This window comes from Pongo abelii, chromosome 9, assembly GCF_028885655.2.
Source record: "Pongo abelii isolate AG06213 chromosome 9, NHGRI_mPonAbe1-v2.0_pri, whole genome shotgun sequence".
Classification (NCBI taxonomy): Eukaryota; Metazoa; Chordata; class Mammalia; order Primates; family Hominidae; genus Pongo; species Pongo abelii.
In genome coordinates this window covers 39,242,237-39,267,561 of record NC_071994.2, presented here as the reverse complement: position 1 = coordinate 39,267,561, position 25,325 = coordinate 39,242,237, and the positions used below count along the sequence as shown (strand labels likewise).

Below are 25,325 nucleotides of genomic sequence, written 5' to 3'. Positions count from 1 at the left end.
TAACACTTGTTCCATTGTAAAATATTACCAGCTTATTACTTTTGTTTTGCCTTGTTTTTTAGATTTGCGGGTACATGTACAGGTTTGTTATATGAGTATACTGGGTGATGCTAGGGTTTAGGTGTCAGTGACCAGTTTATTACTAATTGAGTGGAAGTCTAGTCTAAATGAACAAGAATGGCAATACCCAGTAAAATTCTGGGTGAATGAAAGCATTGTTTCTGTTACAGCGTCAGGTATAGAGTTGACCCTCAGTCCTGCAGATTCTGCATATGTGGATTCAACCAACCAGAGACTGAAAATATTCACAAAACAAACAAATAAACCAAAACAATTCAAAACTATACACTATAACAACCATTTAATGGCATTTGTATTGTATTAGGTATTATAAGTAATCTAGAGATGATTTAAAGTACACAGAAGGATACATGTAGGCTATATACTATGCCATTTTATGTAACGGACTTGAGTATCCATGGATTTTGGTATCTGGGAGGGTTCCTGGAATCAACTTGCCTGTCCCCAGGATATTGAGAGAAAACTGTAGTCAATTAAGTATTCTAGTTAACTGATGTGTCTCCTGTATCATACATAACTCATAGGTTTGCAAAAACGAGATTTAATACTAAAGATAAATGAAATAATTCAAAGAGTTCAGAGTACTTTCACCCTCATCACTCTAGAGAAGTCAGTCCCCCAAATGTCAAGAGGTCACCAAATCTGATGATCTTTCTCAGCCTTATCTGATAACTCCTGTAGTTTTCAAAATTATATCTGTACTATTCTAACATCTGTGTTATTCTCTTCTTCCATCCAGTAAACGTATACATTTCCCTAAGGAGCTGTACTTGACCCTCTAGTTGTCTTGTTCTACACAGTTTCTCATATTTCTAATTATCCTCTTACCATTACCTTCTCTGTCACCTGGGATCCAAATTCCTAGATTTTTTTTTCTACCTTTTCTCTTGCATTTTCCAATGTATACCAATTCTGTCTTTTTTATGCTTATAGTTAAAACATAATTCTGTTCATGTCATCCTTCTGATTAAAGACTTTTTAGTCATCTTTAAATAGAAACAAAATATGCTGATATTTTTAGTTGGGGAATTCTTGGCCCTTGGTCCAAAATTAAGAAACAAATTGTTTCATTAGAACTTATTACCACAATACTAGATTTAGTATTTAATGTTTAACATTTAAAAACACAAACATCTGGTAAACACCTTTTATTAATGCCCCAAATAATGACATATGTAACAATACACTTGATCAACTTCAGTGTGATTATCTTATATTTTTCAATTAACTTTTTTCTACTCTACCTACTTTATTCTGGTGAACTTCTTGGTGTCTGACATGAAATACCTTTGCTTGGAGTGTACTGTCAATGGAAGAAACTATTACGTGTATTTCCATTCATGTTGTCTAATCATGAAGTAAAATTCCCAGTTGATATTTACTTTACTATATAATACTAACTTAAAGAACATTGAAAGCAGAATAAGATAAGTGTTATGCATTTCAATAAAGCAATTCAAACTTTCAACCAAGTTAGAAAATACACTTAAACAATCAGCAACAGTACAAGCACTATTCTTATTAAATTAGTTGACAATATGCTCTGCTATGGCTAGGTTGACAATTACCCTCTAGGAAATAAAATTCAAAAACAGAAGAAAAATATGATCCCTGTTCTACTGAGGAATTTTACTTTTCTGAGAACTAGATAAATGAGATCCAGATCTTAAAATAATTTTCCACTCCCTTTAACATGACATTTGTCAAATTTTCCATTACCAGATATTTTTATACTAATGCTGCAGTGTAAAGACAGTTACTTTTCTCCACTGTGCTGCTACCACCAATTTGGTGGCTATTAATAGCTGGAAGATTAACTTCTTTTCCCATGAGAGGCAGCAGGGGTATAGAGGATAGAAAACTACATGGAGGGTAGAGGACTGAATTGGGAGTCAGGAGACTTGGATTCTATTTCTGGCTCCACCAACAGCTCGCCAAGTGACCTTGGGCAACTCACTTAAGCAGTGTGGACATTAATATCCCCTAGAAAAAAGAGGATATTACCTTTTTATATACGAATAGGATTATACGATAAGGGTTCAAAGAAAGGCTCTAGAAATGCAAATATGTTTCAACTGTTAATATTACAACTTTTACAAGGAGAGTTGTAATTTACTTTCCAATCATCAAAAACTAACTTACTGTTATCTCTAAAACAATATATTTCAAATAATGCTTCACTTTCAGTTTATCATATATCCAGTTTATCAAGGCTGATGATTAATATAAACCACAGGTATTATTGAAACAGGTATATATGTTATTTGCAAATGCAGACCTTATAATAACATTTTAAACTTTAAAACATAATGGAACATGAAATCTCAAGGGACAAGAATTATAGAGTCATTATTTTTTTAAATACATACTTAGAAGGTATAATCTCTGGGAGTGGCAACTGGGCAAATTCCCATCATGGTGGACCACATTTTCCCTACTGCTAGTAAAGAGTGATAAAAATCACAGTCTTCTGGTAGAACACTGAAGAAATATCCATGTGTCCTCTGGGATAATCTAAGCATACACCCGACATCAAATTTAGTATGATCAGACTGACTAACAATTTGTCAGTAAAAGGAACAGTGGTGTTAAAATGATATATCTTTAGCTATAATCCTGCTCTCCTGGCAGAGTATGATAAGCTGAAGGAATAGCATGGAGATGTGGTAGTTAATGTGGATTTACATACAATCGTTTTACTGGGCCTAGAAGAAGAGATGCTACAGACACACGACATGTATATGATATAAATCTAAAGAGTTCTTTTCATTCTCTCAATTATTAAGTTCAGATAAAATAAAAGGGCAGAAGGCAGATGGTCAATTCAGAACTACTTAGGCTGATTAGTTGCTTAGAAAGCTTTAGGAGCTAACCAGAGCAAAAACAAAATTTAAAGGTTTAAATAAAAATTTAAGTCAATCTTCTGTAACTATAAACATAAAAGGATAATGACCCCACTTAATGAAAACTAAAAGAATAAACAACTAAATTTTACTCTGAATACAATTTTTAGAAGATATAAATACAATTACATAATAAGTAATTATTATCCTTTAGCTAAGTTAGGTAATATAGAACTTTATGTGGGTATGGCAAGTGGAGAGTGTTGAGTTGGGGGATCAGAAAGTTTAATAGGCTATAAGAACTCTTGGATATGTTAGGTCTATGTCTGTAAAAGAGATCTGCTGTACTTTTCCATTAGAGGAAAAGGGTGTACAGTAAATTTCCAGAAGAGCAGGCATGGGACAGTTGTAGTTTCCCCTGATTCAGCTGGGGAAAACACTATCTAACAATATTTCATAATTCTTGTGCTTATAGAGTAGAAGTGATAAGAAGGAACTTGGAGGCAGATTATAATTCCTTTAGAAAGGCCCCATAAAATGAGAAAATGTATCACAAAGTTGCAGGCTGTGCCTTGCAGAACAAGAGACCATATAGATGCTGATAGTCAATAAAATACCCTAGCAACATGGGTGCTACACAGAAGGGAACAGGAAATTAAAAATGCATTGTTATAAGGCATGCTCTTGCAAACTGGAATAGGGAAGACTGGCAGTCACTTGGGAAGACATCTCTCTAGAGTCTATCTAAGGAACTAGTCCAGTGTATCATATACTTAAATATAAGAGGTAGTGGGTAGCAATGTATGTTATGGTTTCTGAGTAATTTTGCTATTTCCACAACATCTCTTGGGACTTTAACTCCTCAACATAGTGTAAGTGTGCTCCATTTCTATTATCTTGAATGATTATGACCCATGGGATGTAAGTGAATAGGACTTTTTGAAATTTATGTCCAAATAATAAGAAGCATAATGTCAAAAAATTTAAAAGAAAAAAATCACTACTACTATTTTGAATCCAGGATCAACATATGTTTTATTTATGGAAAAAAAGTTGTAGTCAGCTATGGTACAAAAGCAACAATCTAAAAGGAGTACACCTGCATAAAAAGAATTCACTGTTCATCCACCCAATATTTATTAAGTATCTACTATACCATGCTAGGTACAGTGGTAAACAAGACAGTTAAGAATTTACATTTTTGAGGGGAGAAGGCAGATGACAATAAACAAATAAAATAAATTAGGATGATGAATTAATTGTAAAGACAATAAAACAGAGAAATGGAATAGACAGTGATGGGAGATAGGATGTTTTAACTATCATTCTATGATGGCTAGAATAACAATTCTAAGGATGGAATATGTGATCTGAGACTTGAATGGCTAAGAAGGAGGCAGTTCTATTAAGATCTGGAGGAAAAGGCAGAAAAAATAGCATGTGCAGAGATCCAACGGCAACAATGAATTTGTTGAGCTCGAGGAAAAGAGGCTAGTTTGATTGAAGTGCTGTGAGTTAGAGGGACAGGCAGAATGAGAAGAGGCTAGAGAGATCAAAAGGGGCAACTTATGTTAGGATTTATGGACAAGACAAGGGTTTTTATTTATTCCAAGTGCAAAGGGAGATCTGTGGAGGGTTTCAAATATGGATATAATGTGATCTGATTGATGTTTAGGAAAAAGATTGATTTGCTTGCTGTGTCAAGAATGGTCAAGAGAGAAAACAGAAAAATCGGTAACAAGGCTATTGCTATAGCTTAAGCAAGAAATGACAGCTTGGGTAAGAGTGGTAGGAGCAGTGATGGAGAGATGTGAGAAGGGTATTATAATATCTATGTATGTAATTAGCTGCCTGTAATAAAGGGTTCACAGAAAGTAGTATATATTAATTCTACATAAGTAAATTAAGAGAAATTGACAATGCTCCATAAAACCATGAACCATTTATGCATGTCATTCCCTCAACTTTGGCATTCTTTTTTTTGACATCCCTTTCCCCCTACTCCCACTCATCAAGCTTGGGGTCCTGTCCTCTATTCAGGAGTTCTGATCCATGTAACTGTAGGAGTCCTGGAATCTGCATTTTTCCCTTTCTAGTTTGGATGCTCATAGAGACTTGAGGCAGCAGAAACTCTTTGGGGTTTGAGGCTGTGATTTCTTATTCAGAGATGATGAGTGTTATTATGCTGAGATAGGGGAAAGGAAAGAAAAGGAGTAAGGATAAGTAGGAAATGGTCCTAGAACAAAAGTAGCAGATAGAGACAGTATTGAAAATGAAGTTCAGCTCCTAGGAAGTTGTACCAAGGGCAATTAATGGGTAAGATTTAAGTTGGTAGAATGATGTTAAAAACAGCATCTCTTTTTAGGTTAGGCACCCTACTTTCTCTGCATATTCATCTGTAGACACTCCCAAACAATTAAAACAGGTTTATAGACAGTTCCAGGCATAGACATACTATGTTTTCAGATACAAGGCCTAACTGCTCCTCTTATAATATTTTGTTAATATAGCATTCAGTTCTTTAAAAAGGAGCCAATGCATTTTGATCCATGTTTAAAGAAGCTTGAAAATGCAAAATGCAAACTTGTAATGAGTGAGTTTTGATAAAAGAATATACATATTAGAATCTTTTCTTTTTGATAGGGAAGGAATTTAGAAAGACACTAGCTGCTTGAAGAATTTCTCACTAGAAACAGTACTTGGTTGGCACACTTGAGAAATATCCATAGTACAAGGAGGCATTTGAAGGTTAACTGCAAAAGACAATTTTAACCAAAGTGATAACCTGAATTAGAGGCAACCCAGCTCCCATTCAGATTCCCTTTAAAATGATCACATCATTAAAAAAAGGGTAAACTTGACCTAATGTTGGTAATGGGAAAACATTATCATCTGAGTGCCAGAACATTAGAGGACTTTCTGAAGAATATTGTATAGCTCAGACTCCTAAGGGAAGGCATGGAGGAGAACGACTTACAGTAGTCCCTATCCTTTACCCTTCAGTGCTATCCCAAGGAGTTAAGTAAAAGACACTGGCAGATATCAGTAAAGGGCCTTAAATTAGAACCAGGGATGATGGGGTAAGGTGGGAGTTGGGGAGAATAAGTGAGATACAGCTATGCAATATAGTAAAATGGCAACATCTGAATGCTAAAAGTAGCGCTAAGAGGCTCTAAAATTCAGTCTTGGCTCAGTTGTTACAGTGCAGAAAAAAAATACTAAAAAGTACCCAATGTTACCAGGCTTGTTCCCATCACTGGTGGCTATACCACACATGGATGAGATACTCTTGGGCAAAGGGGCAGATTTCTAGCTGAGACTACCTGTGGCTCTGGTTTCTTCCCTACATTCCCTGGGCTGTTGGATCAGTGGACAGGATTATATTTTTTCCCCTTAATTTTACAGGAAAAAGCATAATTATAATAAGCAAACAGAAAACTCACTGGACCTATAAAAAGAAAATGTAAAGAAATGACAGAACTGGCATACAAACTCAGACTTTTTGCTAATCCAGATGCCAAGTTCTCCACCACCACACAATGCTGAGCCCCTACCACAGAAGTTAATTAAATCACTTAGGCAATGACTAAATAACCAAATGAACATGAACATCCACAATTACACTGATATTTGAAACTATATTTTACAGATTATTTGATGATATGAAAAAATGTTCATTAATGAGGTAGTATACAGTATAATCCCAATTTTGACAAAACAAAACAAAAACAAAAAGAAAACAAATCAAAGCACACAAACCTCCTGGGCAAAAATGGGGGGAAAAGTAATAGAAAACAGAGAAGGAAATACAATCCAATTCATCAAAATGTTAACACAGGTTTGTAGCTCACTGGGAAAATAATGAATTATTTTATTTTCCTTTTTATACGTTTGATTATTTTATATAATAAATATAATCCTGCTCTGTAAAATAATAAATGACAAAAAAAAAAGGGGGAATAATGTTGGGGTGGTGGGTAGGAAGCCAATAAAAAATCAGCTCTTTCAAATCTCTGAAGATCTCAGGAACTGAAGGCATGAGGTTGTCTCTGAAAGCACAGGGTGGAGTTAAAACAGGAGAATTCTTGGAAGTCTGTATAAGGAAGTTGGATTCCCAGATCTCCCTTACCCCATTACCATCACCTACATTGCCAGGTAACTGCTCCTTTGTTACCCTATTAAAAGACATAAAGTTTTACTCTCTGGATAGGCTGTAGACTGGGGCCAACATGCACAGCTGACACTAGATGCATTAAATAATTTCTTAATAATAAATGTATGCTGATTTTTCTCCCACTTCTCTATAATACTGGTAGCCAGGCCCATATACCCCCTAAATGGAAAATCAAAAAGTTCTTTGTAAATGAAACATAAAAATAAAAAAGACTGACATTTGTAGGTTCCCCTAGATTGACTAGTTTTCTGGAGATAACTATAAATCAGAGCTTTGTTTAATAAGTCCAACCCTAGTTTTGTAATACTTACTCATTAATAGTTTAGGAAACATTTTTAAAATATTTATATGATGCTTTAAGGCATCCTATAAAAAACTGAAAATGTGCGTTTCAGGATAAAGTGGTGAGTGTTCTATTCATCTGTTCCTGCATTATGGCTAGAGATTCCCGCTTCAAAAAGTTTGTTTACTGTAAGTCCAAAGACAGACTTAAAAAGGAAGTTAGACAAAAACATTTTGTTGAGACTGCCAAGTTTTAGAAGCCTCTCAAAAGACTTTTAAGTATTAAAACCACTTTTAAAATTAACTGTAAATGCATGCACTGAAATCATGGATTAGATGGAGAAGAAATACAAATATTTTCATCATTAATAATCCAGATTCTAAAACAATGTAACATGGATTACAACAGAAGTATATTAACATTAGTATTATAGAGTATTAAATTTGCTATTAATAATACCACAGCTAAAAATAAAAACAAAAACAGTGAAATCATAATGAAAACATAATTAATTTGCATGACAAACTAAATTACATTTGCTAAGTGGTTATAAAAATTATAAATAAATATTTGGTGAGTGTAAGTGGTTAAAAAAGTAAACAAAGTTTAGATAGTCATCTGCCATTCACTATCTCTCAAATGTGTAGGATTTTAAGATATATAATTGATGAATGGTAGTGTAATAAAAGCAATAAATTGGACATTTTGATTTTGACAATAAAACATAGGATAATCTGATGAAGTACATAAAAAAGACTTGAAAAAAGTTTGATAAATTGACTGCCTATACCTCAAGAGAAACATCTACAAATGTATTTATTGGTGGTATTGCTCTTTAAGCCACTTAAGTCTACCTATGAGCACAATCAATCTACTTCAGTATTTGCATCTTTCAAATATTTCAATTCTCCAGGAAGTCTATCTCACAGATTTGGCTGAGGACTGTGAAACGTTTCCAGTAAAAAGTAGAAAAAAAGGAAAAAAAAAAAGAGATGCTTCATGTCTGTTTCCCTAAAATTAGTTTTAAGAAATGTCAGTATATTCTTACTTCCAACAGATGTTTTGAATAATATTTTATTTATTTAATTATAAAATATTTCCTTAAGTAGGCTCTAAAATTAAATGTTACACATATTAACATATGTATAAATATAATGTGAAATTACATACTTTATATATATATTATATAACATACACATGTCACTTCTTACCTGATCCTGCTAAAATACATTAGCAAAACCAGAGAAGAAATAAGGTGGTGGTGTTGTAAGTGAGCTAATTCTTCATCTCTCATGATTAGAAGTTACAACATCTAAACACTAATGAATCAAGAAACAGCAGTATAGCATACTGTTTAGAAATATTGTAAATACTGTCTGGGTGTGGTGGCTCATGCCTGTAATCCCAGCACTTTGGGAGGCTGAGACAGGTGGATCAACGGAGGTCAGGAGTTTAAGACCAGCCTGGTCTTAAACTTCTCTACTAAAAATACAAAAAAATTAGCCGGGTCTGGTGGTGGGCGCCTACAATCCCAGCTACTTGGGAGGCTGAGGGAGGAGAATCACTTGAACCAGGGATGCAGAGGTTGCAGTGAGCCGAGGTCATGCCATTGCAGTCCAGCCCAGGCAACAAGAGCAAAACTTCGTCTCAAAAAAAAAAAAAAAAAAAAAAAAGAAAGAAAGAAATATTGTAAATATTGCAAGTTTGTTATATATAATCATCCAGCATATATTCCAATAGAAAACAAAAAAATCCCCAGTAATTTTTTATCTTCCTAAGCATAGTTTTAAGAAATGTTGGAAATGTCCTTAAAACAGTTGTCAATGACAAGTCAAATCCAAATAATTTTAAATCAAATGCTTGATTTTAGTCCATCACTACAAGAAAAAAGGAATAAACTTACACACAAATGTTTCCTAATAGCAAAAACTAAAAGGCTCAAGTAAGATAAGGCCTTACTTACTTTAACTATGACATTTCTATGTCATGGGAATTATATAGTTTAGCAATCTATATCTATTTTCACTGAATCTCCACTTTAAAAGAGTGGTCCTAACTACTGGCCACCAGGAAAGTTACAATGGGGATCATCTTATACACACAACCAGAATTTAGTACTAGATGGTTTTAGTGTTTATTTAAACTTCATTATTTTATAATTTGTTGCTCACAGCAAGAAAATGACATGCTCAAAGTCATGATAGCAATTATATTTGTTGTTGCCAGAGTTGGAGTCATGTTTCTTATTTTCCAGGTAGAAGTCAGGTAAAAAGTAATGCAAGTAATACAGAGTAATAACATATATAATAAACATAATGGAGACTTAAAAAAATAAAACTTTCTTCACAGACTCAAAAATATGAATAGGAGGCAACATACTACTTCCTTACTCCCAAAATGAAATGCTATCTCCTATTATTACTGAAAAGAGAAAGTAGGCAAATAAAATATGAATATCTTCATAACTTAAAATTGGGTTACATAAAAATCAAAACCAACCATGAATAAGAGAGAAAAAAATACATGTAACACATTTGGCAAAGGATTTAGAGCTCGTGTATGTGTATGTATGTATATGTATATATGTGTATATAGGTTGGCTGGTCTGTCTCTGAGAGAAATAATTCTTACAAAATAAAATAGGTAAGAGCAAAATAAGGCAAAGGAAGAGGCAGTTAATTCAGAACGAACTATAACCAGACAAAAAGCACATGAAAAAATGTTCACCGTCACCTTCATCACCCACTTACAATGGCAGACTACAGTTATAATAGTTCTGGGGATGGGGAATCTGACAATGCATATCTAATGCCTTTAAAATATACATACTGTTTGATTAAGCTATTCTTCTTCTAGGGGCTTAGCCTAAGGAAATAATTAGGCAAGTTGCAAAATAAATACACATGCACAGACATTTAGTGGGGTGTTGCTTGTAACAATAAAGTGAAAACAAACTAAATGTTAATTAGCAGGAGATTAGGCAAATATAATATGCAGCTATTAAAAATGACTTAAATTCATATTTGTTGATAGCAAAATGTGTCTACAGCAAGTAGTTCAGTGAAAAAGAGGCTGGTTATCAACTATATATATAAAATAGTTTCCATTGTTTTCGTTTTAAAAAAGCAAACCACAAATGTATGCTTAGAAAAAAAGTCCAGTAGGCTATTAAAACTAAATACTAATATAAGTTAATAAAGTATATCTTGTTTCTTTTGGCTTCACTTTTTTCCAAATTAAAATAAATAAATATTTATTGCTAAGATAGTAACAAGGTTAAAACACTAGTGAAAGGAGTGAAAAACTTAAAAGCCATGGGAATACAAATGAATATATGCAGGCAAAGGAAAGATGATCCATTAAAAGGAAGATTTAATAAAGAAGGAAGTATCTGAATTGTACTCTCACTGTGGAGAAAGATGTAGGCCAAGAAGTGGCATGGAGGCAGAGAAAACAAGCATTTGAAATTGATGGAAAAGCCTGGAAATTGCAGAGGCCAGAAACAGAAATCATGTTAACAGAAGGTTGGGATACCAGGTGCTGGACAAAAGTATGCCTATAGCTTGACACTGGACTTGGAAAGCCTCTGAAGACTCTTCTGAGAGGTCTACACTTTATTAGGAAGATCACTTTGTTGGCAGTGTGAAGTGTAGACTACAGTGGAAAAAGACAAGAGAAATTAAAACTAGTTTAGATGTCACTATATTATTCATTTCTTATGCCAAATTTTCTAAAAATATTTTAAAATAAATTGAGAAACATCTTTTTCTCTCTTTGTTTTAAATAAATCTCTAAAACACAATTACTAAATGGCAATTCATGTGGTTTCTCAAGTAGTGGGGCTTTATATTTATTTTTCAGCTTTTGGAAATATTTCACAGATGGTTCCTTCACATAAAATAGAGAGATTAGATAATTTATCACTAATGGGTTTAAAATCCCTGTCTTATAAATGGGCAGGGCTTTTGGGGTCATCTTTTGACGTGCCATATTATGTGTTCTGAATGATTTTACCCAGAGGAACTAATTTATCAAAAGTTTAAGACTGTAAACGTTAAGAGATTTACAGAGCTGTATGTTATTGTAAAGGAAGAATGCAGTATTTAGCAAACATGAGTCATAGGCTGCAAAGTAGGGTTCATGACAGGGAGACATTGATGAATGGGATTAGATCTAATTGAGGTTTGGTACAAAACGATGGCAAGGATTCTTCCTTTGCAAGCAAGCACTCCTGTTAATACGTACGTGAGGAGAAATTCTGGGAAACTGTGCTAAATCAAAATTAGTTGGCAAAGTTCTAAAGTGAAATCAAATATTAATGTATACATTTCAATAAACACTTCTAGGCTACAAATGATTGATACAATTAGTGTACTCATCATAAATCTGGATTCTTTTTAACAGCCTTATGACTCATGGAATTCATAGTTGCAAATGATACAGGTAAATGAATTTTAACTATTTATAAGGTATGTAAACTTATAAGATAAAGTACCATTAAATTAACCAAACTAATATAAGATAAGGTACCACTAAATTAACCAAACTAATAAACATTTTATAATACACTTATGAGACACTCTCATGGTTAGGGATGTATAATAGTTCTGTAATACATAGGGAACTATTGTCCTAATACATAGGGAACTACTATATTCCTTTAAATTAATCCAGCACTTTGAATAATAAATCAACCTATAACCTTTTGATATTTTTCTGTGGGAAATAGCAGATATCATGTTTCTCTCTCAGTCTCATTTTCTCAGTATTTATACTTACCAAAGACGGAAAAGAAGGGACAATACAAAGAACCTTTTAATTCACAGTAATATTTGCAGCTATAGATGAATAACTAAATACTGTCTTATGCACATGGGGACGATAAGTCAAACAAAATGTATTTAGGGCTATAAGCATGATTTCCATTGTTTCATGATTAAATTTTGTTGCCAAATGCAAAAAATATGGAAGATTTGGTTTATTAACATTTTGCTGCTTTATATTTGTTATATGAGAAATTAGTATAGAGATTTCCTATCTTTCAAATGAAACTTCCTTGTATTCAAGTAATTTTAGGGGAAACTTAAGCTTATGTGTGAACTCTATATTCAATCAGAATATTGGTACTACATAAGAGACTGGTTCTCCTAGTATCTTTTATTGTACTTTAAGATAAAATCACTGACATTGGGTGCAAAATTTTAAAAAAGGAAAAGTTACAGACAGAAGTATTACCAAATGTGAGTTTCCAGATGGATAATGAGGAAATCTTGACTTTTCATTTAATGTCAGAATTTTATCAGTTCCATAAATAAATCTTGCTGTCAGCACCCCCGTCTTGCACTACACTCAGTGAGTGTGCTATCTGTTTTCCAGACCCCAAAATATGTACATATTTTACTCTTAGTCAATACACTTGTAGTTTGGAGGTAAAGATTTCAAGTCAAATAAATATCTATTCAAAAATCAAGTCTAGTTATTAGAAAATAATTAAAATTCATAAAATTTACAAAATTAGTTTCTTACTAAATAAGAATTTAGGCTTATTAATTTAAGAAAAGTAAAAAGTAGTCTATGTCACAAAAATACAAAATATTGTATCTAGGGATCTATTCAGTCAAATTTATAAAACACGAAGAAAACTCTGAAACTTTGCGGAGGAACATACAAAAAGATATGAATACAGGGAGACAAACTATTCTAGAGTAAGAAGATTTGATATTGGAAATATGTGAAGTCAATTTATGAATTAAAAAAATTTCATTTCCTTGCAACTGGAAATTATTCTGATATTCATTTCCTAGACAAAGCAAAGAATAGTTTTCAGACAAAGAATAATGAAGAAGGGCTAGCATACTATATAAAAAAACTATAAAGTATCACGTATTAAAATAATAGCTACTGGCCCTAAGACAGACAAACAGGTGAAACAATAGAGTAGAAATTGAGTAAACAGAATTATATATGACTACTTACTGTACAAAAAACACAGTTGCTGTTAAGGATGTATTGCCAATATATCTATATAAGTCTCCTTGGAAAAAATAAATTTAGATTCTTGCCTATCATTTAACACCAACCTAAATTAAGAGAAAGTGGAAATGAAAATTTAAAAACTTATGAATGGAAAGGCCTTTTGAGGAAAGATCCTGAAGGCACTGAGAGAGAAAAAAGCTATTTTACTACATAAATGTTTTAACTTTCAGCATTAAAAAGGAAACCTCAAACAAAAGCAAGAATAAGTGGTAAATCTTGAAGGGTACAGTTATACTATGTATATTACAGGAAAAAGTTAATATCCCTTAGTGATTTCATCCTGTCCTATGGCTTTAAATATCATCTAAATGTTAACAACTCTCAAATTTATATTTTAGCTTAGACTTCTCTCCTGAACTTCAGATTCTTAACTGCCTACATGATGTCTCCACTTGGATGTATCTTAGACAAATTTAACATGCCTAGAACTGAACTCCTAATTTTCTACAACCTCCACCCTGTATACCTGCTCCATCTGAAGTCTTCCTTATCTCTCTAAAGGTGACTCAATTCTTTTAGATGCTTAGTTCCAAAATTTTAGATTCAATCTTAAGCATTTCTTTCTCTCCTATTCCAAATCTAATTTTCTTGGAAATCTTGCTGGCTCTACCTTCAAAACATTTTAGAATCTGACCACTTCTCACCAGCTCCATTGCTATTATCCTGGTCTGAATAACCTCCATCTTTTGCTTGGGTTATTCTAGTAGCCTCCTCATGTTTCAGCCCTTACCATAGTATAATCTATTCTCACCACAGCAGTCAGAGAGATCTTTTAAGAGCACAATTCAGATATGTTACATTTCTGCTCAGACCATGTCATGGCTCCTTGTTTTATTCAGAGTCAAAGACTAAGTCCTGATAGTAACCTACAAGGCCCTATGTGATCTGCCTTCCTTCCCTTTATCTCTCTGATCTCCTCACTACTTTCATTTTCTTTTTCTTTGTACCAGTTATATATCCTCACCAGCCTTTGAATATGTCAGGCAAATTCCTATGTTAGAGATTGTGCACTGTGACTGTGTCCCTCTACCTAAAAAAGTTTCTTCTCCCAGATATTCATATAGCTAGTCCTGTGAAGTCCTTCAAGTTTTATCAGTGAGATCCTCCCTGACTATGCTATTGAAAACAGCACTCTCTCTCCTCCCTGGCCACACTCCTGAACTCCCTTTATTTCCTTCTTATAGCATGTAGTACCTCCTAGCATTCTGTTTAATTTATTTACTATATTATTGTCTTTCTCTACTAGAAGTGAGCTCCTTGAGGGTGGTGGAGTTTGTTTCATACTTTGATCCCTATCATCAGACAAGTGCCTGAAATACTGCTATAAGTTAAACACTGTTGAATGAATTAAAAAAAACCCTACACTTAAGATCTTGTAAAAAAGTAACGATTGTTACTAAAGATGACTATATCAGAAAAATGTTCAAAGGATGGCTGGGCAATTCACAGAAAAAAGACTCTTCGATTAAAAAAAACACACTCAACTATATTAGTAATGAATATGGAAAAAAGATAGTATTTATGACTATTGGCAAAGTATCAACAAGCATTGCTGTTACTTTCAATGATGAAAACCACAATTACTTCTGCACCAACCTAAAAATTAGCAAAGACAAAAGTGGGAGAGAGTGTCCAAGATTAAAAAAGACTGCATAGGCATGAACCTTGTTTGTATCTTAATTTAAACAAATCATAGAAACAAATAATTTATGAGACAATGGGGGAAATTTGGACGTATTAGATATTTGATGACATTTTTCTTTTATACACACTTGATGTAAATGGAAGAAATGATGTGCTGTCTGAGATCTACATTTTTTTTGTTTTGTTTTTTGAAATAAAACTTTATTTATTAATACTGAAATCTGAATGTTTTATAATTATCAGGTGTCACAAAATATTTTTCTTTCTAATTTTTTCCAGTCATATACAAACGTGAAAAAAAAAATCTTGGCACATGGGACATAAAAAACAGATAGTGAATCAGCTTTGGCCTGCAAGCTACAACTAAATGAATCCTAATCTTATTTTTATTTTATTTATTATTTATTTATTTATTTTTTAATTATACTTTAAATTTTAGGGTACATGTGCACAACGTGCAGGTTAGTTACATATGTATACATGTGCCATGTTGGTGTGCTGCACCCAGTAACTCGTCATTTAACATTAGGTATATCTCCTAATGCTATCCCTTCCCGCTTCCCTCACCCCACAACAGGCCCCGGTGTGTGATGTTCCCCTTCCTGTGTCCATGTGTTCTCCGAGATCTACTTTAAAATAATCTAGTGTAAGAGCTGGGATGGAGGAAAGCAGATGGGTTTTCAAGACTAGACATGAGCTGATAAGTTTTAAAGTTAGGTGTTGGGCACATGGTACTAATAGTATTCTTTGTGCTTATATACATGTTTGTAATTGATTTACTAAAAGCAGAAATTAAAAATATTTTAACACCAAAAGCTGGTGAGGCTAAAAAAAAAAAAAGCTCATTCATTTATACTACTTGATGGGGGTTAAATTACTTGAAGGAGGGGAGTTACTTGGCAATATATATTGCAAATTTTGCATAATGTGCATTTATCTTGAGCCAGAAATTTTACTTCTAAGAATTTATTGTAGGGATAATCAGATATGAGCACAAAGATAAATATACATATTTGCTTACTAAAAAATTATTTGCAATAATAGTGAAAATTTATTAAACAACCCAAATGCCCAACAATAGAGTATAGGCTATATTCATTATAGTTAATCTCATCAGATTTTTTTTTTTTTTTTTTGAGACAGAGTCTTGCTTTGTTGCCTAGGCTGAAGTGCAATGGTGCAATCTCGGCTCACTGCAGCCTCAACTTCCCAAGCTCAAGTGATCCTCCCAGTTCAGCCTCCCAAGTAGCTAGGATTACAGGCATGGGCCACTATGCCTTGCCAAGTTTTGTATTTTTTGTAGAGACAGGGTTTCGCCATGTTGCTCAGGCTGCTCTTGAACTCCTGACTCAAGCGATCGGCCTGCCTCAGTCTCCCAAAATACTGGGATTGCAGGCGTAAGCCACTGTCCCTGGCCCAGATTCTTAAAAGCACTGCATGTGTGTGTATTTAAGTTAAAAGAATATAGTTAATCTAGTAAATACTTTTAAAGGTCCCTAAGGCACTTGAACTCACTTATAAACACCGTTCCTGCTATTCCTCCTTGACACTATTCATCATGTATACAACATACATAATTCATGAAATGGAAAATACATAATAAATAGTTGATCTCTAAAATCATTTGAATGAAATAGTAAAGTAACAAACCAAAAACAAAACATTATAAAAACAAAACCCACCTTCTAATATGTTTTCAAGAGAAAACACGTAATTATAAAATGTAACATGGCTTCAAGTCTTTCCTTCAAAAATATTATGAGAAGGAATTAAGAGTCAAGTAAATTCTTTTGTTTTATTGTTGACAAGTATAGTCTATGCAATTATACTGTATGCGAAATATGGATTTTTATATAAGGAATAATGAGCATCACATAGCAGGTGGTCAGTATTTCTCAATCTTGGTGTTAAAATCCTATTTCCTTTCTAACATCTTGAGTACATTATAAAAAACAATCATGCCCAAAAGGTATGAGAGAATCTGAAAAAAACTTAAGTTTTGCTTTCCAGAGATCACAACAAGGTCAGGTCTAATGCTTTATTAAAAGAAAAAGAATATATATGTGTATATACAATATATATGTTTTAAGATAATCTATCCAACTTCCCTATTTTCTTAATGTAAAAGTATAATATAGGGAACTTCTGCTAACAATAAAGATGGAGATAACTCAGACCAACTTTTCTTCTGAAGGCAACTAAAAGTCTGGACAAAATATAAAAAACATCTGTTTGAAGACACTGGATTATTAATAAGATGGTGAAAAATTACAGGTGAGTATCAGGAGGAAGATGGAGGCTCAGGAAAGTAATTTCTGCAATTTCAGCTAATTTCCCCTTGAGGTTGTTTGCTTATGCTGGAAGAGCTGGCAGAAAAGCATAGCAACAGTGCTAAGAGCTTTGTGGGAATAGGGTGCTGGAACTGGAATTTAGGATCTTTGTAAATCTTCCTTGCTTTAAGTTGGGACTCTGAACAGCTATACTGTAGAGGGCAAATCAGAAATAGGCAGGACCTCAGGAAACTACAGTTTAGTAGCAAATTACCTCAGTCTCTGAAATAGGACTGAGGTGATTCTGAATTGCTAATGCTACCTGGAATCTGAAAGAAGGAACTGTAAATATTCTCTGAGATATTTAATATCATGATCAGATGCATCAAAATATTCTGCAAATAATTTTGCAAATACCTGACTGGCACACAAAAAATTTGCATGTATATGAGGAATTAAGACCACGTGCAAGAAAATCACTCTAAACAGATCCAGTGGTTACAGACTTTGGAATCCTCAGACACAGACTTTAAATTATAGTTGTCTCTCAGTATCTGTGAGGGATAGGTTGCATGACCATACTAAAATTCATGGATGCTCATATCCTTTATATATAAAATAATACAAAATGTGCACACAACCTATACAATCCTCCCATATGCTTTAATAATCTCTACATTACTTACAATACCTAATACTATATATATATATATATATATATATATATATATACTATGTAAATAGTTATGATGCATTGTTTAGGGAATAATGACCAAAAAAAGTCTATATGTTCAGTACAGATGAAACCATGCATGTTTTTTTTTTTTTTGATCAGTTGGTTGAATCCATGGAGGCAGAACCCATGGATATGGATGGCTGACTGTAATTATACCCTTTGTGCTTAATAACAATTTTTGCAAAGATATGAAACTATAAAAAAGAATAAAATGGAAATTCCAGAATTTGAAATATAGCAACTGAAATTAAAAATTTTAAGGATTTAAGGATTTGATAAAGCTGAAAAAAGAAAGTAAACTGAAGAATGTGAGAAACAAAATTATCCAGGGAGAGAAAAAAACATTAAAGGCAAAAGAGTAAAGGGCATAGACAATACAATGGGAAAGTGCCATGCAATATAATTGGAGTCCCAGAAGTAGAGGAGAGAGCAAAAGTGACAAAAGCAATAGGTGAGGAGATAATGGTTAAGAATTTTCCAAAACAAACAAAAGATTATGCAGAAACAAATTCAGAAAGTCAGGAACCCACTTAAGAGAAGTAAAAATAAACTCAACTAGGCATAACATAATAAAACTATTAAAAGCCAAAGACTGAGGGAATATTTTAATAAGCCAGAAGTCAGATTGTATTCAGAGGTGCAACACTTAACATAAAATCTGACTTCAACAGACTATTATTCTCTGTGAATAAGGTCTTACATAGTAGCCCTTCACTCCCAACTATTTGTCTATTTGTCTTAGGTGAGCTAAATGTGTGCTGGGACACATTTGAGCCAAACGTCCCAGCACAGATTTAGCTCACATAAGAAAAATGGACTCTAGTTGGGTGTGAGGGGCTAACAAACACCAGATCCCAAGAAAATTCCCCATAATGGAAAATATAGGCAGATTTGACTATATAAAAGTTAAAAGTCCAATAAATTGATCAATTATTGCTCAACATATATATTAAAAAAAGCAGCACCAAATGAACAAAGAGTTATTAGATACAAAGTGCCAAGCAAAAAACCAAGCAAACAAAAAGCCCCTCAAACCCACAACAAATAAACAAAAATTTCCACTAGTGCGAATGAGCAAAGGATACCTCACAGGGGATGAATTGGCCTCATCAATAATCTGAGAGTTACACATTTTAAAAGACTATGCAGCTGGGGGCAGTGGCTCACGCCTGTAATCCCAGCACTTCAGGAGGCCGAGGTGGATGGATCACGAGGTCAGGAGATTGAGACCATCCTGGCTAACATGGTGAAACCCTGTCTCTACTAAAAATGCAAAAAATTAGCCGGGCATGATGGCGGGCACCTGTAGTCCCAGCTTCTTTGGAGGCTGAGGCAGGAGAATGGAGTGAACCCAGGAGATGGAGCTCGCAGTGAGCAGAGATCGCGCCACTGCACTCCAGCCTGGGTGATAGAGCGAGACTTGGTCTCAAAACAAAACAAAACAAAACAGAACAAAACAAAACAGACTATGCATTATTATTATTGCTGTTGTTACTATTTTTGGTTTGGGTAAAGATGAAACAGGTACCCTCATGCGTACTAAGTACAGAAAAAAATTATGAAAAGCAGTTTAACATGATCCATTAAAAAAAATGATATGTCTTTTAACCTGGCAAATCAGCTTCTAGGATTTTGCTATGCATGCACAAATGTGTTCTCTGACTGTTCACTAATAGAAAAAAGGTTAATTAAATTCTGGTACATCTATTCTCTGGATTCTCAAAAACAATAAAAAAATGAGGTAGATTCTTCATGTATGCACCCTAAAAATGTTCATAACAAACAAATAAAACAAATAAACATAATAAACTAAACAAAAAAGTTGCAGGCCACTAGGTGTAATGTGCTAGCATTCACGTGAAACCTAACAAAAAGCTTTATGTAATACAAATACATTTGTATTACACACATACTGCAAAGATAAATATTTAACAGCATTTAATCTCTGAGATAGGGCATAAAATTGAGGTTCTGGGAAGAGTTGAAGGTGGCAGTCTACTTCTTATGTTCTTCTACATTGTCTGAATTTTTTTCTTAACTAGGATTATATGTTAGCTTTGCAATTAAAATGTCTCACACATACTTTTATGAGAGAAAGAGAAGTATCAAGTGATTTGTCAACAGAAAAATAGTAAACTCTACACTGTTAGTTGATCTTAAGAACAGATTGTTATTATAAAATATGATATGATTAATTATAATTTCCTGCCCTTAATAGAGGTTACATTTTAAAGAAGTATGGGAAGCAAAATTGTTCCATCAAAAATAGATAAAATGAGTGAGGCACAGCGGCTCATGCCTATAATCTCAGCAATCTGGGAGGCCAAGGGAGACAACTGCTTGAGCCCAGGAGTTTGAAGTCAGCCTGGGTAACATAGTGATACTTTGTTTCTACAGGGGAAAAAAAAAAACAAACCCAGGAGTGGTGGTGCATGCCTGTAATTCCTAGCTACTTGTGGGGCTGAAGTGGAAGGATTGCTAGGGCCCAGGAGGTGGAGGTTGCAGCAAGCTTTGATTGCACCACTGGACTCCAGCCTGGGCAACAGGGTGAGACCCTGTCACCAAGAAAAAGAAAAGAGGGTAAAATGAATTTTACTGCTAGAGTTATATAGAACATCAATGCATACTTGTTCTAGATCTTTGGAAGATACTGGTTAATTGAAATGACTATAAAGCTAATTTTCCCATTAATTTTCATAAAATAGCCAAACCTATTAAAATTAACTGTTCTATAGCTTGATATACAAAGGTTCTCTTTAGAAATAATGTTACTATTTACTTAAAACAAAAGTTATACTTACAACAAGGAATAGGCTGAACTGGTCCAAGTTGTGGAAAGGTCATAAGAATAGAAATCCCCGGTAGATCGTTTTGCTGTGGTTGTTCACCAGTTTGGTCAGCCCAAACTACCACTTTTTTCCTCTCTACCAAATGTTCGATCTCTTTGAAGTCAGACTCAAAAGCAGCATTTGACAGGCCAGCTTCTTTTAATGTGCAATATTGTTTTCTTAGGGCTGGAAGTAAAGCATTCAATACTCTATATACAGAAGATGAAAAGAAAGGAGAGATAAATATGACATTTTAAATACATTATTTTAGTTCTTTTATGTAACACCCAAAGCATTAGTATATCATTAAAATAATTTCCCATGTATGAACTGAGTTCTAGTCTCAGATTGTCTTCACTTGCTTCCCTATTACCTTGGACAAGGCAAAAACTGAAGTTTTTCCTCTGTAATGTGAGGGACAGATAAATAGCCACTATTTATAATAGGAGATTGCTTTGAGGACTAAATAAGTTAAGTATATTAGTTTATTTATTTTTTAGAGACAGGGTCTCACTCTGTGGCCCAGGCTGGAGTGTAGTGGCATGATCATCTCATTGCAGCCTCGAACTCCTGGGCTCACTTGATCCTCCCGCCTTAGGCTCCCGAGTAGCTGGGACCACAGATGTGTGCCACTACACTGACTAATTTTTTTATTTTTTGGTAGAGATGGGGTCTTGCTATGTTGTCCAGGTTGGTCTCAAACACCTAGCCTCAAGAGATCTTCTTGCCTCCACCTCCCAAAGTGCTGGGATTACCGGGATGAGCCACTGTCCCTAGCTAAATGAATTAAATATACATAAAAGCTTTTTGCAAAACATAATGTGATTTCCAAACCACAGATGTTGTTACTGCTACTAATTATCATAAAATTGAAATGAAAAATTAATATACTATGTGAAATGATGAGACATATTTTAGGTATACAACATTAAAACACACACACACACCCCCCCCAACACATAACAAAATAACAAAACCTACCTCTCCTTTAAGTTAAATGACCTAAAGAAATGGCTTTTGGAATGGCACTTGATGAGATTTTAAGAAGAAAAGTTGTGGATAAGGATGGGGAGTATAAATAATTGTTAGGGCACTGGATTCACAGCTTTAACTCAAAATCTCCCTTATTAGCAACACTTAAAGCAGCACTGAATGTAATTTTTTTGTGTATCAGACTTCTGTGTAAGTGTTCATTGAAGAAATGTCACAGCTAAACAGTTATAAATTTATACACTCAATCAGTGGTTCCCAAATTTTCTATAAAGGAAGATGTCTAACAACACGAATGATCTTGAAATGATTCAGTCCTGGAATCCTGAGTCCATCAATAGATGATGTTCCAGTTGACTCATAACATCAAGGAGAAGAGAACCATTAGAAGTATGGATAGGGTAGTGGGAAAAGACTAATCAGGCATTAATTTTCATACACAAAGAAATGCCACCTTTTAACCTACGAGTCTTAAATATTTCAAAAGCAGCACAAGAAATTGTGACCTTTTTCCTTTTGGTGGGGGTTGCTGGAGAGTGCTGCATATAAGTAAAATAGGTAACAAGTACAAGAAAAAGTTATTAATCAAAGTCAATTAAACAATTACTTATTTAGCATCTACACTAATCAGGTACCGTGCAGGAAAGTTATCATAGTAGGTCTGACACTGCTAAGAAAGGCTTGGTTATAAGGTTGATACCTGGCTGGTATCTTAAAATCTGGATTTTAGAAGGGTTCCCAGCATTTCCAGAACTCATATGACAAGAGTGGCTCACTATGCTTAAACTGTTTGCACAAACAATGTGGTTTATGCTAAAACACCTTCTCTCCTTTTGAAAAGTCTGGAATTTTGATACATCCTGGCAGAAAGTGCCTATGCAACCAGCTCCCAATAAAAACCTGGGGCATGGAACTCAAAAGAGCTTCCAAAGCAGACAACATTTCACATGTGCTGCCACAACATTTTGCTGGAGTAATTGTGCACATTCTGTGTGATTCCACTGGAGGAAGACTCTTGAAACTTTGTGTCAGGGTTCCTGCAGACTTTGCCCCCTGTACCTTTTCCCTTTGCCGAATTTGCTTTGTAGCCTCTTGCTGAAATAAAGCACAGCTAAGAATACAACTATATGATGAGTCTTGTGAGTCCTCCTAATGAATCACTGAACCTGAAAGTAGTCCTAGGGACCTATAACACAGGAATTATATCATGTTATTTATTTTTATGTTTAATCTTTTCAGAAACTTTATATGAAATGTATTATAATCTATTCATAATCTTTATATGAACTGTATTATACTCTTTTTTATATAAGAAAACTATAGCTTAGCAAAGCTAAATAATCAGCGTAAGGTTATATTGCTCATATAAGCTAGAATTCAAGATTGATTCCAAAACTCATCCTCTTTCTTCTATGCTACATTGCCTCTGTGATCCTCTGGTTCACCAGTTTTCTAAATTGTTGAGTTAGTCTTTTTTCCCCCATTTTAAGGTAAATGTTTATCTTAAGAGGGTGTATTCATCTAGGGTCTGATATAGCAAATGTAATATGGTTAAAAGAAATTATTGTTTCTTGATGACTTCAGCTCTTGTAAGTGGTTTGAGTGTTAGTAAATGAATATTCAATATCTGGTCTAGGAATAGACACAAAAAGTATAAAGAGATTAGTCTGAACTTCCATCCACATAAGAATAACTCTCTGAAGTTTTTCACTTTTCTTTTTTAAAAAATGCTATACTAATATTATTTCCTCTAAATCAAGATAATTATCAGTTATTTCAGCACACTAGTCGAACATGAATAGATTCTTAGAGTAGCAGAAAACACTTAGAGAAATAAATTTCCCATTTGCATGGAACATCAAAGTGATGCCTAAGGAGTTGACTGACATATCCAATGTGACAAAAAAAGATTAAGCCATACTTTTTTTTATTATTATGTTTTAAAAACTAAATGACTGATGTTACTACTGAGCTAGAAGAGAGAACATAAAAGGTCTGTTATAGCATCACATAAAAATCAGGACACCTGATATTTAGCAACTTCACTGTAATGACAGCAAAAAATTCTGGAATTATGAATAATTAACAATTGCCTACTTAAAAATTCAAGTGATGTTAACAGCAATTGCTTCTAAGAGGAGAAATGGATGGCTACAAGATAGAGGTAGAAGGCAGATTTCTTTTCAATGTGTAGGTACTTATGAAATTTTGTATTACATAGCATACATTAAGTAAAAGTAACATACTTTTAAAGAAAAACACTTTCAAATTTATAAAGCAATGTAAAAAGTTTGTTGGAAGGAAATAACTCTCTTAATGCTTTCTGGTTCAGAGAGACACTTAAAAATAATGTATCCTGTAACACATAAAACTCAACTTTCTGGCAGTGGAAAATTGAACTTCTGTGCTTCAGATATAGTGTTAACATTGGAAAACAGGTAAATGTATGTACTCACGCCTCAGTCTGCTTGTGTTGCTGTTCCTGAAGACAAGCTAGATCCATCATATGTCTAATTTGTGCTTTCAAATCTTTGTTCTGGAGGTGCAAATGGTGACAATGAAGATCTTTCTTGAGTTCCTAGGGCAAACAATACAAACTGTACTTCAGATCACTCTAAGAATATTAAAATTAAATCAGTTTAGTAACACTTATTTTATATTGTTGCCAATAGTTTTAATTCTTTTTAGATATTAAATAATATGTTTAGAAACAATTTGAAAAATAAGAGTTCTGGAAAAGGTGGTCTATAATTTACAAGCAAGATAAGCTTTCATGTTTCCTCAGAAACTGAATGTTAGGAATTCAGAAGAAATTTTACTATGATGACAGCTTCTTGGTCTATCCAACTTGTTCACAATGTTGTAAAAATACATAAATATGAACAGTTTTTGCTTAACTGTCACTTCCTCAGAAAGGCTTTCCTTGAGCATTGTATTTGGATAGACAATCTCCACCCCTCAATATTGTCATAGCATTGACTGTATTGATGAGTAACAATTTCACTGATGTATTCATTTATTTATAATTTCTCTGTTCATACCAGAACATACAGTTTACCATCAGGACAGGCACCGAGTCAGGTTAGTTCAGTGTTAAAGCCCCAGTGTATAAAGTCTTGAGTTGTGTGCAATAAAAATTTGTTTTTGCATGAAACAAAAGATCATATGGTTGATATCACCTTTGGTTGGATGATATGGTTAGAGCACTGGCCTATTAGTCATGTGATTTTAGAGATGGGCTTATAAGGCCTTGAAACAAATGCTACCTTAAGTTGAATATACAGCCTTTATGAAGATCAGTTTACTGGACTAAAATTTAAGAGCTGGATCAGATGATCTCTTCAGTCCTTTTCAGTTAGAAAATTAAATGATCCTAATAGTGTGAACATGTTTGCCAAATATTCCATCTGTTCTCCTTTAAAAGAAAAATATCCTTTATA

At 33.9% G+C, this 25,325-nt stretch overlaps 1 protein-coding gene across 3 annotated transcripts in view; it reads right to left on the bottom strand.

The window, feature by feature from the left end:
* KIF18A (kinesin family member 18A) overlaps nucleotides 1-25,325 on the bottom strand; it is an 86,111-nt gene that overhangs the window by 16,400 nt on the left and 44,386 nt on the right. For all 3 annotated transcript variants that reach the window (XM_024255557.3, XM_024255558.3, XM_063728500.1), the window contains 2 exons: nucleotides 24,342-24,463; nucleotides 20,869-21,104 (listed from right to left, as the gene is read on the bottom strand). In XM_024255557.3, the coding sequence (XP_024111325.1) occupies nucleotides 20,869-21,104; nucleotides 24,342-24,463 (358 nt within the window). The remainder of the gene's footprint in view (nucleotides 1-20,868; nucleotides 21,105-24,341; nucleotides 24,464-25,325) is intronic.